Source organism: Perca flavescens, chromosome 1 (genome assembly GCF_004354835.1).
Source record: "Perca flavescens isolate YP-PL-M2 chromosome 1, PFLA_1.0, whole genome shotgun sequence".
Lineage (NCBI taxonomy): Eukaryota > Metazoa > Chordata > Actinopteri > Perciformes > Percidae > Perca > Perca flavescens.
In genome coordinates this window covers 30088540-30106656 of record NC_041331.1, presented here as the reverse complement: position 1 = coordinate 30106656, position 18117 = coordinate 30088540, and the positions used below count along the sequence as shown (strand labels likewise).

Below are 18117 nucleotides of genomic sequence, written 5' to 3'. Positions count from 1 at the left end.
AAGTGAGTTGGCTCTGAATACTAGGCTGCGTTCTACCTACCAAACCCCATTGTTGCCTGCATACATTTTATCTGCCTTCCTTCAATATAAGTCAGTTTAAAAAAAACAACAACAGCAAGAAGAGTTGGCTAAAAATCCAGGAAAACTATACAGCATGGAAGAGTGTGATTATTTGTAAAAAACAACAACAAAAAAAACAGTAAAAATATGTATTGGTCAATACATTTTCAGCTTAGGTTCAGCTTTACCTCCTAGAGTCTTTTAGGGTGAAGTGAAACAGAGCATCAGAACTCATAAAGATGGTTTGGCAAGAGGACTGGGCTAAATAAAGTTGAGCATCAAGAACTTTTGCTGTGATGCAATGCAGCATCATCTGGCAATGTGCTGTGCTGTCTAATGTAATGTAAATGTGAACGCCACATTTTTAATGTTTACCTGGTGATCACTGTGACAGAAGATAAAGTAACTGCTCCCATAATAACTTTCCAGAGTTGTAGAATCCTGCCTGATAGTATCATAAACCTGTGTGCATTGTTTTGTCTTCTGATAACGCTTTAAATTCATTGATGTACTCAAACAGGGCTCCCCCCACCAGCACAGCCCCTTGTGTTGTTTTAACGCTGGGCTGCTTTCTGTCTGAGCTTTGTCCTAGGACTTGCAGAGCTTAGGCTAATGCAGAATGTATAGGACTAGGAGAGAAAATTCTTGAGAAGACAGATGGGACTAGGACTGATTTGAGAGTAGGCCATGGGGGAAGGTGTGCGCTGAGATTGAGGGTAAGATTAAGACTGGGACTGGTGAATTAAGGCCCCCGGCCTCAGGGTGCTATTACACATCTATAATGAGAAACAGAGAAGAGGGGGGCTTGTCTTTGGACCTCGGCACACCTTAGATTAAATATGCACAATTCCCATGCAAAATGGGCCAGGAACAGCCGGGACCAGCGTTGCTGTCTAATCCCTTTGCTGGAGTTGTTTCAGCCAGGGTTAACAGGCTCATCAGTCAGCACAGACTGCTTAGCACAGGACATCAAGGCCATTTGCAGATTTAAGTGTTTGTGATTGCTTCCCTTTCCAGATCCCCCCCCCCCACATGCTCCCTGTGCTGGCTAGGGAGCATATGAGCCTGCAATAAGACACACACAGGCATGCACATATATCAGCAATCTAATAGTATAGGTATAGGTGTGGTGTGGCTTTCACATAAACATTAGGCTGTTTACCAAGTCTACAAAACAAAATATACCAATCACAAACACATTGCAAAACCCACAGTGACACATGCTTTCACGCACACAAAGCTTGTATCACCAAAAGACTCTTTTGTCTGTGAGACATTAGATAGATGGACAGACAGACAGACAGACAGGCAGACAGGGAAGCAGCAGCAAGCAGGCAACGTAAGAGAATCAAAACACATCTTCCACCTGCTATTAAAAAATGTATTCTTTCGATTTTTGAATGCAAAACACACATGTAAGTCTATGTTTCCTGTCTGCTGCACCCACTGTGTCCATCTACACTATAGCCTCATCCTTATTCATTTCCATTTCACAGCCAGAGTTGACTTCTATCACCAACCCACTGCTGTCATGTTCCTCAAGTATGTATGTGTGTGTGTGTGTTGTGCACTCAGCTTAGCACACACACACACACACACACAAACACACACACACACACACACACACACACACACACACACTGCGAGGAAAGGGGTTGGGGGGCAGAAAAAAAGTTGCAGCTAGGTACTGTAGGTTAGGAGGATAGAGAAAAAGAGAACAAGTGTAAAAATAAACAAGACAGCAAAGGAAAGAAAGAGTGATGGCAGAAGATAGAGATAGAGAAAGGCAGTGATTATACCACACTACATACAGTATGGTTCAGTGGAGCATATCTGCACAGGGACAGGCGGTCCATTAAAAAGCACAGACATCCTTATCCTGCTTGTCTGCCTGCTTTCTCTTACATCCATGTATACATGGAGAGGAAACTATCTAAATAAACCTGAAAGCAATCTCTCATCTCAACTTTGCCTCAGAATAACCATGATGACAATGCATTTTATACAGTAGATTTATTTTATTTAAATTTTTTCTCTGGCTGAAACTATAGGTTATTGATCTCATTTAAATTGGCCGTATTGTTGCGTTTCCTGAAATAATGCCTTTTCTATATATGCTAACTAGGGTTTATGCAAAACCTTTTTTTAACATACGCAATATGTCCGTTATTATGCAAAATATTCCGTCCATATAGAACAACTACCGGACATATGTTTTAAATAGCCATAGCTCATGTGACAATTGATGACACCACACTAGGTTCCGGTTCTGGCACAACAACGGCGCAGCTCCCCGCCAACATTCCTCCCCCCCCCACACACTCCTGTGCCAGTGGTGTAAACCAACACCAACACCCTGTTCTCCAAGTTCCCAGTCCTGGCAGCACAGCTGAGTTAACCAGCTGACGGCAGCTAACATTGTAGTTGGCAGCAGTTAGCTGTTAGCATTACTTTAGCAACAAATAAAGCTAGGTTTATGGTCGCTGTGGTGTTCCCGCTGACATAATCCCGATTTTCTTTTGTGGCGCATGGTTGTGTATCTTTGAACTTAGCATGCAATGCGCGTTCCATTTCGACATGGTCGGCTGGGAAAACAAGTGGCATGTATGTTTACGCGATAACACGCCACTTTCTACAAGTGGCGTGTTATCGCGTAAACATACACATACATTACGGCCGGGACACATCAGGCCGATTATTGGCCGTGGGACAGTCTGGCAAGGTCAGTGACTCAAATCTGTTCGGTGTGTCCCGTGCCGTCGACCGTCTGAGGGGCTGTCGGCGTTCATTTTGGCCAACCTGACATGTTCGGTCGGCGGCAGGGCCGTCGGGACTCACCCGGAAATGGCGAGCAGAATGAGGTGACTACAGTCTCTCAAAATCTGACGAAAATCTTTTAAACTGACCTTTGTTGAGCTGAAATGAAGACAGATTGAGCAACTGCACGGCCTATTTCTCGCTTAAAATGTTTTCAGAAACATGTTTCAGTGAACTATTTTAGTACAATATGAGATCGTATTCTGAACGGCCGCCATGACAGTCTGGCTTTGGATTTCCGGAGAAAACAAACCCATGTGACGCGTTCGTCCAATCAGCTGCCGGTTTTCATTTCTTGGGCGACATTACAGATTAGCGCCGCCTACTGTTATAGAGATGTATTACGTCTCGTCTCCTCTCGTCTTTTTGGTCTGTTCTGTGGCACTTTTTTGGACCTTGGGGACGCGACTGATCATATCGACGGGGTTTTCTGTCAACGGTCGGCCGTCGGCTATATGTGTCTACACCATAAGACATACACGCAGATAGCTCAAAATGTGTACAGATAACACGCCACTTGGCTTAAAAAGCGGGCGTGTATGTTTGAGCAAAGTCATGATGTCATGTTGGAATGTTGCATTCAGGCCTAAATAAAGAAATCTAAACCTACTACTGAATTCTACTTAAGGGAATTGTGAATATTTTTAACAATAAATTGTTAACACCATATTTATTTATTAGTTTTAAAAGAGATAGACATAGATTCATTCATTTAAGTTAAAAAATGGTCCTAAAGTGACCCGGGTTAATCTGGTCAAGTTGGGTCCAACAGCTTTATCCATAAATAATAAAGTCTAATGTCATTCTTTCTCTCAAGTCACACCAAAATATGATTGCTAATCATTTAATTAAGGCTGTCCATTTAATATCCTTGTTGTGTGCGCTCGGCCCTCAGTGTTACTCTGTATGCAGGCCTCGCCTCGCAGTGCAAAATGCCACCGTAATGGAAAAAAAAAAAAAAAAATAAGGGTTAATTGATAAATCTGGGGTCCTGAGTAGGAAGGAGTGTGGCAGGGGGAATGTTTTATGGCTGTGCAAATGAAGGGGCTGCAGAGTTTTACACATGCTGTAAAATGGTTATGGAGAATTAGCGTTCTTTCTTTCTCACCGCAGTAACCTGGACACTAATGCAGCAGAGCCGGAGAGATGGATGGGCGTGATAACGTAGGAAATACATATACAGACAGACACACATAAAAGGTGGACACATATCAGTTCACACATTTGCAGCCCCTTCCCCACCTAATTCCTTTGTCTCTACTTGTGACCTATTTCAGTTTAGGTATTAATTGCTAATGAACACTGTTCCCATTAAAAATATCCCTCATATATCAGTTGTATGCATCATGGTAATACATTATGGCTGAGGCCATTAAAAGTGAGCCAGCATGTGTCTGTATGTGTTTAGACACACTATCCCCATCCCCATTGCCTGAAGCTTAGGATCCACAACACAATGGTAATAATAAAGCCACATCTGGGAGGAGAGTGTGTGTTGTGGCGAGAGGAGGTAATGAGGACGATGCTGTTGCAACATTAAGTATGCGTGGGTACGCTATTGGCAACCGTCTGTGTATATGCATGTGCATGCATGTGATTGCATATGTCTATGTGCATGTGTTCAGGATAGCAGGGATGTCTGTGCAAATGTGTGTTCTGGTGAGTACCAGTGTGTGTTGGTTCTGATCAGACGCTAGCTTTAGAAAGTCGTGACGGGTGTCAGTCTAATGCGAGGGGATGGAAAGGCTTGGAGCGCAGACAGACACAGACGTGACCACTCACTGTAGTGTACTTGATTAGCACGTAGCCTCCTAATTAGCTATCCTCTGTGGTTACAGGCAGTACTGCTGGTGACATGGCTAATAACAACCACAGAATTAGCATGGACAGAGAGGGCTTTCCCATATCTGCATTTGAAATTAGTCATTGCTGGTGCATTTAGCTGGTGCAGAAGCTAAAACAACTTTGAATATTTTATCTTACAATGAATATTACAGTGCTGGCTGTATTAAGCCTTCCAACTTTAAGAGGTTTAGGCACTCACTCACATAACCTAGCCTTTCCTCATCACAAACAATTCACAAAGTAATTCACATTCTTGCTATCTTTGAATGACACGTGAGCACCTTAATACAACACTGTCCTTTTAGCAATTGATTCAGTATGACTTAAAACAAGTTTAGTGTGAGATTCGCATTTCACCCTGGTCTAGAGAAGGGTTGCGAAGTCCGGTTAGATGATGCATGTTGACCTATGTAGGTCAACCACAAGTTTAACCAGCATCCCTGTGTTGGTATGACATGGCTATTAGACAAAAACAGTAAAGTCGAATCTACAATTATCAAGGAGAGCTCTGGATTTCAGGCTGGCATTGAAATATGGTGCTTTAAGAGAACCTGGGAAATCAAGGCAAGGGCACATAGGAGATGGAGAATGGGTAACCATTACACAGCCCCCCTTGGCCTAGGCCAGGGCCCATCTGTGGCATCTATGTGATTGTGTGGATGTGTGTGTCCTGAAAGGCTGGGCCATATTTGCATTGACAGATTTCCTTACTGTGACACAGAGGGCTAAGGTAAATAAAGGAGTCATCGGCTATTTCTAGGGCTTGGTTTGGATTGGGGATGCTGTGTACATACTGCCAAGAGCCGGGATAGTCAGGCCAGAGAGCCGTGGTCTGGAACCAGGAAAGAACTGGGCTATGTTAATGATGAGGCTTCAGGCTGTGCAGAGGGCTGAAGCAAGGCTTAGGGTGATGATTACAAGCAGGGCTAGGTAATGTGGCAGAGGCTGGGTGAGAGGGCTGGGGCTAGGGTTTGAAAATAATTAGGAGCATGGCTGGATAACATAGCTAGATAATGTGGCTGGGGGGAAGCTGGCTGGGCACGGTATGAAGATGATGAGTACCAGGGTTGAGCTGTCCACTCCATTGGCCCTCTGAGCTGTGACAAGAAGCTCTGCTGGATGCTGCTGTAGCTGGGGGTGATGCCAACGATAGGACTAATGCACTAATTACCACAGAGCGAGAGAAGAAAAAGAGAGAGTAAATAGAGGTAGAGAGAGATCCAGAAAGAGATGGAGCGTCAGACTGAGAGACGAAAGGGGGGAAACCTGAAGTCTGATGAGCTCTGAGTGACAGCAGAATGACATGACTGGGCTGAGAACAGGCACCGCTATCTTCATCATCATCTTCTTCAACAACACCCTACACAGCAGCAGCAGTATCACAGATTAAAGGGAGGTCAAGTTTAGCCAGCATGTAAAAATGTGTGTCTGGATGTAATATGTATTCATGTTTATGGCTGTCTCCATGCATGCATGTATTTGTGTGTGCATGTGCAAGTGTGTATGCATTACATATTGTTTAGGCAAGTGGCTAGTAGGAAGCTGTCATATTGCAGCATCCATCAGAGACACAGTTAGATTATAAGGAATAGCATATACACACCAAATCTAACATAATTTCCTGATATTGTGTTGCACTTTTTGACCACTGGTGGTGATGTAGAGGAGTGTTTTGATAAGCAGATCCCAACCTTGTTTGAATCTCAGGCACTACCAACAAGCGCATGCACACCAAAAGCATGGAGGGATGACATAAAGTGTATGTCAAAATATGAACTGGTGGACATAATTCTGTCATCTCATAATATAATCATCATACAGTCTAGCTATGACATTTGACAAACCATACAATTTATTTGTTGTTGTTCGTTTTGTTGCAAATAAAGTTGATGACAGCTGATGCTTTGACTTGCGGCCTGCAATGCGTTTCAACTTTAGCAAATGTCTGCATGTAGGGTCTCTATTTTAAATTGTGAGGTAAATTATCCCTGATGGCTTTTTTGTACAGTACATTTTACAAACATAGCATAGATGCACCGAGCAAAACCTCACTCCCCTGACCCCTGTTGTCAGCTGCAGGAGACCCCATTCACCCGCCCACTCACTCCCCATACTTATTTATCTCCACTTCCTGGGGCCGTGTTAGTTCATTCCCCTGTCGCTGCTCCCTCCTTCTTGCCTCTCTCTCTCTCTCTCTCTCTCTCTCTCTCTCTCTCTCTCTCTCTCTCTCTCTCACTCCTTGTTTCCGGGCAATTGGGTCTGGGTGCTGGTGGTGGGGGGTAAGAGGTTGGGGTGGAGCTGCTGGGAACTTTGTGTGTGTGTGTGTGTGTGTGTGTGTGTGTGTGTGTGTGTGTGTGTGTGTGTGTGTGTGTGTGTGTGTGTGTGTGTGTGTGCTGGAAAGTGAGCTAATAAAGGACGGTGATCCATGAAAGGCCTTGAGCAAAGACACAGTCAATTACCTAATGCCTGGACCAGACCGCAGGGCCCACATACACACATTCTCTCTCTTACATACTCACACACACACACACCCACACCCATGCATACACCTAATTTACGTATACATTGAGAGGGGGCAGTGGAGGGCATAACTGGGAATTGTGTGAATGTGTGTGGGTGGGTGTGCATATGCGTGTGATGGAGAGCGGCGATTTATTAAATTGCTGTCACTTTTGACAAATTTGTGCAACTCAAGTTGAAAGGGTTAGGCTGCACAGCATCTCTGTTTTTCCTCTGTTCTCTTAGAGGAGAATAATACCTTTGAGACCAAAACCCAGGCAACCCCAGGATAAACCCGTGACTGCCATCAGTCTGAATTGGTTGACAAGTCTCATCGGACCTGGCTTCATGTCCCAGCTCTAGACCTGGGTTTAACATGGATCTGACATATTCTTGATAATTGTATGATCACTATTAACTTAGTATAGGATTACTATAAATCCTCAGCAGATATTAGGCGCTCCTTCAGTTTCAACCATACATTTTAATTTTGTACAGTTTAGGTTTTTGTATTTACATGAAGTGACATATAAAGTCTCACAATCCTACACAATCATGTTGAATATTGCAACAACCTCTCTAAATTAAGTGAAACACAATAGCTCTGTTAGGCAGACCGATACATTTATACATAGTCTTGCATAATTATGTGTTTAAGTTGTGTTTGGTCTAAGGCTTTGGTGAACAACGATGACCATGTTCGGCAGCAGACTGAAATAAATGGGTCATATGCATGTTCACCACATCTTCATTACCCTGTGTAACACACATAGCTTTAAGTGTTTTCCACCTCGATGGATTGTGTGTGTGTGTGTGTGTGTGTGTGTGTGTGTGTGTCTGTGGCTGCATGCGCAAGTGTGTGTATTGAGTCAAAGGAAATTTGGGTACATAACAGTTATACCCGATAACTAAATGTTAAATAATAATAATAATAATAATAATAATACCAATACTTCATTATATTTGTGTTTGTAATTTTTAACCTACCTCCTCTTGTAGTGAGTGTGTAGTCTACTATCTAAAGCTCTTGGTGTAGGTTGGCTGAGTAAAGGAATTGCTGCTGTGGCTCAGATGGTGGAGCATACTTCCTGTTCCTCTGGTTGGTGAAGAAAAACAACAACAAAAAAAGTTATATTTCATAAAGTTTGCAGTTCAGCTCAGGTTAGTCTTTAGTAAAATATCAAACAGTGATTAGGTTGAGCATGAATCCATAATGCAGAAAATGTAGACAAAAAAATAACCCAAAACCACTGAAAATACACGGGGACAAACTCAAATACGGTATACAAGTTCCTTTAAAACATGTCTATTTAGTTATTTGATTGCAGTGGGACAAAAAAGCTTTGAGTGGCAAGAAAATTGGGTGGTCTTTTATACGGCAGTCAGGGGAATTATTGTGCAAGACAGATCAAACAAAGGGTTAATAACAGTACTTCAAAAACATACACAAACGTAAACACACACACACACACACACACACACACACACACACACACACACACACACACACACACACACACACAATTGAGTATATTAGCCTGTGAGTGGTAATAAGGTTATAGCCAAGTGTTTCAGCAAAGACACACACACACACACACCCACCCACCCACCCACCAACCCACACACACACACACACACACACACACACACACACACACACACACACACACACACACACACACAAAACTCCTAATTAAAACTAATACATGCCTTGAAATAAATCAGGGAGAGACTTTTTATAATAAACCCAGTCTGAAGCAGTCTTAAAATAATCTCCTGGCACACACCCATTAGTTTTCATAAGGATGTGTCCATTTGCTACTTAATGTTGCATGAATTTGCTTGTGACTGTGTTGAGTGCATACAATACACATATGTCCACTTGTATGTTTTCACAAGCATGTATGGCTTAGTGTATATGAAAGAAAAATGACATAATTAAGAAAAACCTTTTACTAAACAATTCTGGTTTATGTCTGTGTGACTGCATGTAAGAATGCTTTTGTAGTGTCTGTGTGTGGGTGTGTTTGTTGCATGTACTATGCATCTGCATAGGGTTCTCACAGTTTGCCAGTGGGGAGTCTTATATACTTGTGTCGAAGCTGATTCTGGGCCTCCTCCAGGTGTGTGTAAGAGGTCTGTAGACGTAACGTCAGGTCAGGACAAAGCATGCGCTGCTCCCACACTTCCCCTGGCTCTCGGAACAGACCCTGGAATAATCACAACCACCAACACACACAGAGACACACACAAGAATCAGATAACGATCACTGTATCTTTTTGTTTCAGACAACCGCCTCTTTCTTTCTCTGATCCCTCTCCCACAGGTAGTGATGGCTTACAGCTAAAACCAGAGGCCAATCCTCTTCATCTCTCCTCCTGTGACACAGAGACCAAGAGAGAAGCAGAGAGGGGGAGAGAAAAAGAGAGTGAAGAAAATTACAGTATATCAGGTGAGAGAAAGAGGAGACTAGGAGACCAAGCATGCCAGAATAAAATTGAGGGACACAGATAGGGGAGAGGAGCGCCAAAGAGTGAAAAAGATGGTTAAAAAAGATGGTGAAAACATAATACACACTCAGCTGCACATCTACTATACAGTCTCATTAGCCTCAGAGACACTTGAATTTTTTCCACATGTAATTCTTTCCTTTCATTTATCGTGTCTTCATCATCATCACAGCATTAAAGCTTAAGAAAAAACACCTTGACAAAAAAAGTAAAGATCATTTTACTGTGACAGACATCTAACTTTGTGATCAATGTGTGAAACTAATATAATGGGACAAATAAAAAGTTTTTAGTGCATAAAATGAAAAGGGAAAAAACATAAAGATTTCTCAAGCCTTAAGTAAGAAGACAAACAATGAAGAAATATGCTATACCATTTAGTACAAGTTATTTATAACTAAGGCATAAACTGTATCAGATTGTGGGACCACAGACAATGTCTCTATGCAGGTTAAATTCATTGTTGGTTTTGGTCTTTTCTGGGGAATGTTTATTTTAAAAAAGATGAAGGAATGCCATCATTATCTTTAATTCCTTCTTAAACTGCTTGGAATGCAGTTTAATGACATATATATCCTGTTATCTCTCTCACAACTTCCACACAGAATTTTGGGACTAAATCTTACAAACAAATCAGTTATACTCTGAACAGCTGTCTGTCAATTTTATTCCTTGTGCATCTTCTTGACATTGTGGCTCCTACCCTGGAGTGATGGGTGTACTGACAAATACAAGTTGCAAAGACAAAGAAAGGTTGTTTTTATACCATTCCAATTCATTCTGTACCATTCTCTGACTAACCTGACTCCCTACCCTTACAACACATTTAAACTTAATTTGTTTTAATAAATCAGGGAGAGCTGAGGACATTGCATTTATTAGTTTCATAAAAATTTAATTTTCAAATATCAACACTCAGTGGTGTTTACTCATTCTAGTTTCAATGATATAGATACTTTACACAATTTGCAAAATACATGGGGAATAACACAAATAGCAGGGGATGCTGTTTTCAATATCACTAGTTTTAGTGTGAAATGTTGACAATTCTACATACAAGGACATTTTTCAGTTACAAATACTGAAAAAATATTAAAACATGTATGTCTCTGGTTGATAAAAAAAAAATTAAATGCAACCTTTAAACATGCATTACTATGTAACTTGCATATGCTCTTTTGTGAGAGTGATGTGTAAACTTTGGGCTGTGCAGATTAACTTAAATGTTGTTGCTTTGTTTGAGGTGACCTTCAGTTGTTGTTTGGTGTTAAAAAAGGAGGGAGGATGACGGAGGGGAGATAGAGGGAGGGACGGGGACCCTGTCCTTGCTCCTATCACCACGGGATCGGTGGCCTGGTCTGACCACTTCCACAGCCAGCACCTCAACCTTATCCATCACCACTAGATAGTTATCACACCAGGGAGGGAGGGGCTGTGGGGTGTAGGGGTAAGTGCAAAAAAAAGAAAGGGGAACTTCCTGCACACTCAAAACAGAGAAACACAGGGAGGCAGAAACAGACAGACATCTGCAAATCAGCACTTTCCTGACACCATTAATGAACTTACCCTAACTACAGCCAACTGGAGACATGTCTGAGTGAGTGAGAGTGTGTGTGTGTGTGTGTGTGTGTGTGTGTGTGTGTGTGTGTGTGTGTGTGTGTGTGTGTGTGTGTGTGTGTGTGTGTGTGTGTGTGTGTAGCTTATAAAATGACACAGATCCACGCCTGACTTCTGCTCACTTATGTTTTACATTACTAGAACCTAATAATAGGGAAAGTGCTTTTCCATAAAGAGCTACAGAGCGTAAATAACACAAATGGTGAAATGGCTCCTCAACAAATAATCAACATGCACATGTTGCTGTGCTCCTGAATGTGTAACAAGTCATGGCTTTATATCACTTGATAACCTGACAGTATGCTGTGTTTTTGTGAGTTTTTTCAAAAATGACTGTGGTCGAATGTTAGTATGCAGCTTTAATATGGTAGCATGAAGGTCCCTAAAGATACAAAATGACAATAAAGTAGATTTACAAATATATCCTTGTATGCCTGACACAGCACTTATTCATACTGGTTGGACAAGCCACATTGAATGGATGAGGAAAACAAATGAGAGCTGTACATGGGACTCACTGGTACACAAACATTTGATAGTAACACATAACCACACAGTCACACAGTAGTACTTACTGAAATATAGAGACACTAAACGGCTCTGTGCAGTAGCCCCCAAGAGAGCTGTCTGCCATGTTTTAATGATGTCATTCTTCTTTAAAAGGAGTTTTAAAGGATCTCTGCTTTCATCAAGAGCCATATCCAATGGGACAAGAAGGGGATGTTGGGGGGTCTTTAATAATTAGTATGACACTTTGTAAAATTATTACTCTCTTTCTCCTCTTGTTGCTATTCTTTTTTCTTATTCTTCCCCCTTATAGCCTGTGTCTCTTTTATATTCTCTTTTATATTGTTGTGCTCTGTTTCTCTGCCTCCACCTGTTTCTGTCTGTCATGATCCTAGCTTATACCATCTCACCTGCTGTTTCTTGCTGGAAATGGGGGGTAGTATGGGTTTGGAGGAGCAGCAGGTTCCAGTGGTTTTAATCCATTGGGATCCAAGAGTCCTAGGGAAACTGGGGGCTGTTGGGCCAAGCATGCCCATGAGACAAGCCCTGCCCCTGGAGTCCAGCCTGGCGGGGGCCTGGTACTTGACCTGCCTCAGCAGTAGTTCCATCTCATGGGGGGCTGGCCTAAATGGAGAGTTGAAGACCCCTGGACACTGAAGAAAGCGAGAGAGAGAGCGAGAGAGAGAGCGAGAGAGAGAGCGAAAGAGAGAGAGAGGTTAACCCTATATCATAAAGAAAATGAGAGCTTGAGAGACACAGAGTATCAGTATGAGTATTAGATGTATTTCTGACTGGCTAAGAGGATATTAGTCTTACTCCATCCATCCATCCATCTTCCATCCATGTGATATACTGCCCAGACACTATAATGTATTAAAATCCATTTGGAGTTTGGGAAAATTAAAAAGCTGTTTGTTTATCAGGGGGACCATCAAATAATAGAACGGCCACCTCCTGGGACAGCTTAAAATGAAACCAACAACTGTTAGTAATTTAAACTATTATGGGCAATATTCTGACGTAATTTGAAACATAAGTTTTGTTAACAACTTTTTCATACTGTTTTTCATCAAAGTTTTGCCTTTTATTGCCCTTCATATTATCCATATTAACCTAAACTTTGTGAAATTCATCATTCTGTGTCCCTGCTGACAACAGTTGTTGATCTTCACTTCCTCAAATTCATACACTGTTGGCTCTTGGCCAACCAAATGCTTTTGCCAGGTTAAATATTTGGCTGGAGCATTTAAGATAGATAGATAGATAGATAACAACAAATTACTACAGGGACAACCAAGCTGCATCTGTGACAAATGTGGCATTGTACAATACTTGAATCTAGTTGTTCACTAGAACACACGCACAAATAGACACATGTACACACATACAAAACTTTGCCTCCCCTGTTCTGAAGTGGGGTAGAGGTTTGCCACAGCCGGCCTCAGTAATAATTATTCAAATCACAGTGATCCTTTTGCCTGTGTGTTAATTACCAGACCAAAGCTTTGAGTTGGAGGACTCTGTATCTACTCTATATGCTAATAACACAGCTTGCTATTTAGGCCACTCTAAAAGACTGGGACAATGGAGAGAGAGGAGAAAGGGCATACGTTGGAAATTGCTCCAACTATATAGACCCAAACCTCGCTCTTTTTAAAATAACATATTAACAGACTAGTTAATTAGTAAATGTTTCATTAGTACATGATGAGTACTTTTGATCGTAAATGTCAAGTGTTTCAGAATGAGTAGAGAGAAATTAATTTAACTCCACTGACCCTAATTTCTTTAACCATGGGTTGTAGACACAACTAGATAACAGCTGATTTAACAGTTTTAACTGATGGGTCTCTGTCGTCGTGCAGTTTTTTGTGCCCGCGAAAAGCTGAGAGTTGAGCTAATGCATTATTTACGTTTAGCCAAAAGTGGTGGACCACCTCTTACAACTAGGAGTTTTCATGATTCTAGCAAGCGGAGGCACACATGCATCAAAATATAACTTTAATGTGATAAAGCCAGAGTCACAACTGGTTGAAATTCATGGGTGTTTCTTTCCAATGAGGCCATCAACAGCTACTTGGCAAATGTGTAGGGTCTTTCTCTTTCAGGTGGTAAAAGAGAAGAACCTTAGGTGTTATATACAGTACAAGCTATAGAAGTTTATGAAATCATGTAAGCAGCCAGACCATGGTTCAATGCTGTTCAATATTTAAAGACGCAGCATCATTGTGCACATGTATACCCAAATGGCTAATGCAATGCAACCTTTTAAATCACTACAGTAAATAAAATAAATATTGGCAAGAGACAGTTATTAATATATAATCAAAAACAAGTACATTGTTACAATTAATTGTATTTGCCTTCTTGTAATCTAAAATAACTTTTAACTCAGTGTTTATTCCAGCATAAATTCTACTTGACAAATGGCACATTGTATGTCCTTGAATATTTTGAGTGCTGTATATTTGTGCCTTGCCACTCTGCGCCTCCAGAGAAGCAATACTGAAGCTAGCACCGACTCCATGTGCTGATACTGTATTCCTCCTACGAAAGTATTACTGCACTACTACAGCAGGACTGCACTTGTTCCTTTGCATTCACACTCTCTTTTAAGAGCTTCTAATAAAAAGGTCCTGACCCTTATAATATAACACACTAATATCACAACGACAAAATGGCTAACAAGAAAACATTTGACTACAATTAAGCATATCAGAATGTGTTGACGGAATACAATGTACCCACAAAGTTGTTCATACAATAGACCATTCAGCAACATCTGAAGAAATGGCCCTCAAAAAGCTCATCGTCAGGATTTACTTTGTATTTCATGACATTTCTTAAGTGTTAAGTATCAGTCTATAAAATGCATTAGGGATGAGTGTACACACCTTACTCAAACAGGAAGGGACAGAAGGCTGGGGACACACAAACACACACACACACACACACACACACACACAAACACAAACGTAATTCTCACCACTCCTAAAGGCACACACAAATACACACATGCAAGCCCAAAAGTACCAACCTAGCTACGAGAAGAGCAATGATGTTGACCCCAGGAACACACCATCTCTGTCTCTGTCATGGGGACTTGGGGCCTTTTGGTAAGCTGTGTGTGCGAGTATGTGTGTGTATGTGTGTGTTTGTGTGTGTGGGCTGGGGTCCGAGAAGTGAGGAAGGATGAACTGTGTGGGAGAGCCATCTATTCACTGCTGACAAGGTCAGAGCTACGAAGGGAAAGAGTCCCCTGCCATATGCAGAGAAAGAGAGCAAGAGATATATAGAGAGAAAGAGATGGACAGAGGGCGGGACAGAGCATGCAAACTTTTCTATTTCCTTTCTTTACTTCTTTCTTATTCATGAATAAATATAGTTAGGGCCCGAGCGCTGACAGCGGCGAAGGCCCTATTGAAACTGAAGGAATTATTATTACGCTTTATCATTACACGCAACTAATCACCTTTTTGAGGGGCTTAACATACTCAAAAACTCGCCAAAATTGGCAGTCCCATCAGGCCTGGTGAAAGATTTGATATTTGTTGTCTCTGCCACCTTAAGACCTTAAAGATGAAAAGTCATTAAAAGATTTTTTTGTCATGGGGCCCATGCGTGGTGGGGCGGCCGTTTTGTACGTTTGCTATCGAAACAGGAAGTGGGTGTAACTTGAGTGTTCATTGTCCAATTGGCTCGAAACTTTTCAGGATTCATAACAGTCCAACCATGAGGACATCTACAGGCCGATATCGACTCAAAGTCATAGCGCCCCCTAGTGGCAACAGGAAGTATGCCTAAAAGTCAAGGTGCTATTTTGCCATTTTGAGCATTTATCGATGAACGAAGAAGTTGTTGTAACTTGAGTGTTCATTGTCCAATTTGGCCGAAATTTCAAACCATTAACAAGGGTCCAGGCCTGAGGACATCTATCTAAAATTTACTTTTGGTTGTAGCGCTCCCTTCTGGCAACAGGAAATCAGCCTTATATGACAAACATCATCCGATTTATATGAAACTTATGTGTGGTCCACATGTGATACTGAGCCGCCCCCTAAACTTTAACCACGCCCATGTAATTAGGCCACTTACTTATAAACCGTTTAAGGTAGAGTCTTGTGTGAGGTATCATTGAACCCAGCAGAGAGTTCCTTTTTGATTGGTGATGGTTTGATCTGCCCCCTATGCTTTAGCCACGCCCATTTTCATAACTAATGACCTGTTTGATGTAGACCAGAGATCTTCAACAGGGGTCCGGGACCCCTAGGGGGTCCTCAGAGTTACTGGAGGGGGGGCCCCAAATTATTGTTAAATTATTGTATTTTTTTAAAGTTTAAAAAAAATTTAAATGGCTTAACATGAGTCCAACCTATTATTAGCACACCACCTATTTTTTAATAGCTTAGTATTATGCACTAAAAAGCTATGTATAAAGGCTTTAGGCCGTCCATGTTATTGTAAGCCCAGTTTAGCTTAATTTTATACAATATATGTAGAAGGGGGGTCCCTGCTCCGTCTCTCTTTCAGTTCAGGGGTCCTTGGCTTAAAAAACGTTGAAGACCCCTGATGTAGACTTTTGTGTAAGGTATCATTGAACTCAGTAGAGAGCTCCCTTTTCATTGGTGACCAGTTGCCCCGCCCTCTCTACTTTGTAAAACATTTGCAATACACCATTTCCAACGCAGCACACTGCACCGTATGTGCTGTGTCCAACCGTTGCACAAATGCAGGGTCACGTGGAGCGGCGTCCGCCAGGAACCCCGACACGCGCGGAGGAGCGAGAGCCCGTCCAACACTGCTTGCAGCTTTAATTATATATAAAATTATTGATAAAAGCAATGAACACATGGGTATAAAATAAAGCATTTGGAGAGTCAACCATAATCTAACAATATGCAAACTCTACTGCACTCCAGTTTACACAAACTTCATAATAAAATGTTTGTAAGTTGTGAGTATTAGTTGTGCGTTAGCGTTTTAGGTGAATATGTGATACCTGCAGGAAGTAGGTAGTAAGCCAGGTGATGACAATGCCGGTCGCACATGCATGAAGGAGAGAAAGATAGTGGCAGAGAGAGAGAGTGAGAGAGAGAAGTAGTGGTGCTGAATCAACAGTGACCAGTGTGCTTTGTCTTCATTATGATCCCAGTGGGGAGTTACAGAGACACACACACACACACACACACACACACACACACACACACACACACACACACACATACATACATACCCACCTGTGCCTGGGTAAGCACTAAAATACTCCACTCAGCACATCAGAAGAGCCATGAGGACACATACTTACTTACTCACGCACACATCAACGCCACACAGCCCGTCTATGTTAACGAAAGAAGTAAAGAAGGAGACTCTTCCTTTTCTCGGTCTGCATCCTGTTTCTGAAGGAGCTCCCTATCTGTAACTCGTATCCCATTGACTATGTGAGTCCCTGGATGTTTAGCTTTGCATGTGCATACGTGGGTATGGCTATGTGTGTGCTTCTTAGAACAAAGTTTTCAGTGAGTCGCTGCTGTTGCCTGTATATTCTCTTTGACATACATTTCAGACAGATAACCACACATTTGCTTTAAGTGCTTTTAAGTGTATAATAGTTTTATAACAACCTATTGTAGATATATGGTAAGTCTAACCATTAACTACTACTAAGTGAACCATTAATCAAACCATTTTCAAACTTTTCTGTCTCAGAGATACTGTGCATGCATGACGAAATGATGATATATAGAGTGTAGGTGTTAAAATGATGCAACACTATCCCTTTGCTATTTCCCATGGTAAATCTGAAGTTTAAACATAAAAATATATTTTACAAAGTCAGATATATATTCTGGGTGTAAATATTGTATAGAGTTACATTTGGAGACAAATATCTTTATTTAAAAGCAATGATAAAGGATTAACCTAAGATTAATTAATTTCCTGCTAATTGAAAGGCAAGACATTTTGAATTACTACTTTAAAGTGACATTAACGAACAATTTTTCACAAAATGTATATATAATTGTAGACACAGTTCAAGCAGACGCATGACATCATCTGCACCACTGACTTTAAAAGGTTCATTTGGCGTAAAAAGGCTAGATCTAATATTAACTTTGGGTACATTGGCAAGAATATATGAAATTACTTTACGGTCACTGACAGTTGCCCACTACTTCCACCTGCCATTAAACGGTAAGCCAGTGGAACTCCGGCGACCAACACATGCCGCTGTAGTGAGTGGCCAGTGCCGCCAGGTGA

At 41.5% G+C, this 18117-nt stretch overlaps 1 protein-coding gene across 4 annotated transcripts in view; it reads right to left on the bottom strand.

Moving 5' to 3' along the window:
* The window catches only part of spata17 (spermatogenesis associated 17), a 43352-nt gene that overhangs the window by 9449 nt on the left and 15786 nt on the right, over window positions 1-18117 (bottom strand). For 3 of the 4 annotated variants that reach the window (XM_028584423.1, XM_028584435.1, XM_028584431.1), the window contains exons 7-9: window positions 12267-12509; window positions 9286-9431; window positions 8209-8317 (exon numbers count right to left, since the gene is read on the bottom strand). In XM_028584423.1, the coding sequence (XP_028440224.1) occupies window positions 8236-8317; window positions 9286-9431; window positions 12267-12509 (471 nt within the window). In that variant the 3' untranslated portion in view covers window positions 8209-8235. The remainder of the gene's footprint in view (window positions 1-8208; window positions 8318-9285; window positions 9432-12266; window positions 12510-18117) is intronic. The other variant, XM_028584444.1, reaches the window with a different exon arrangement.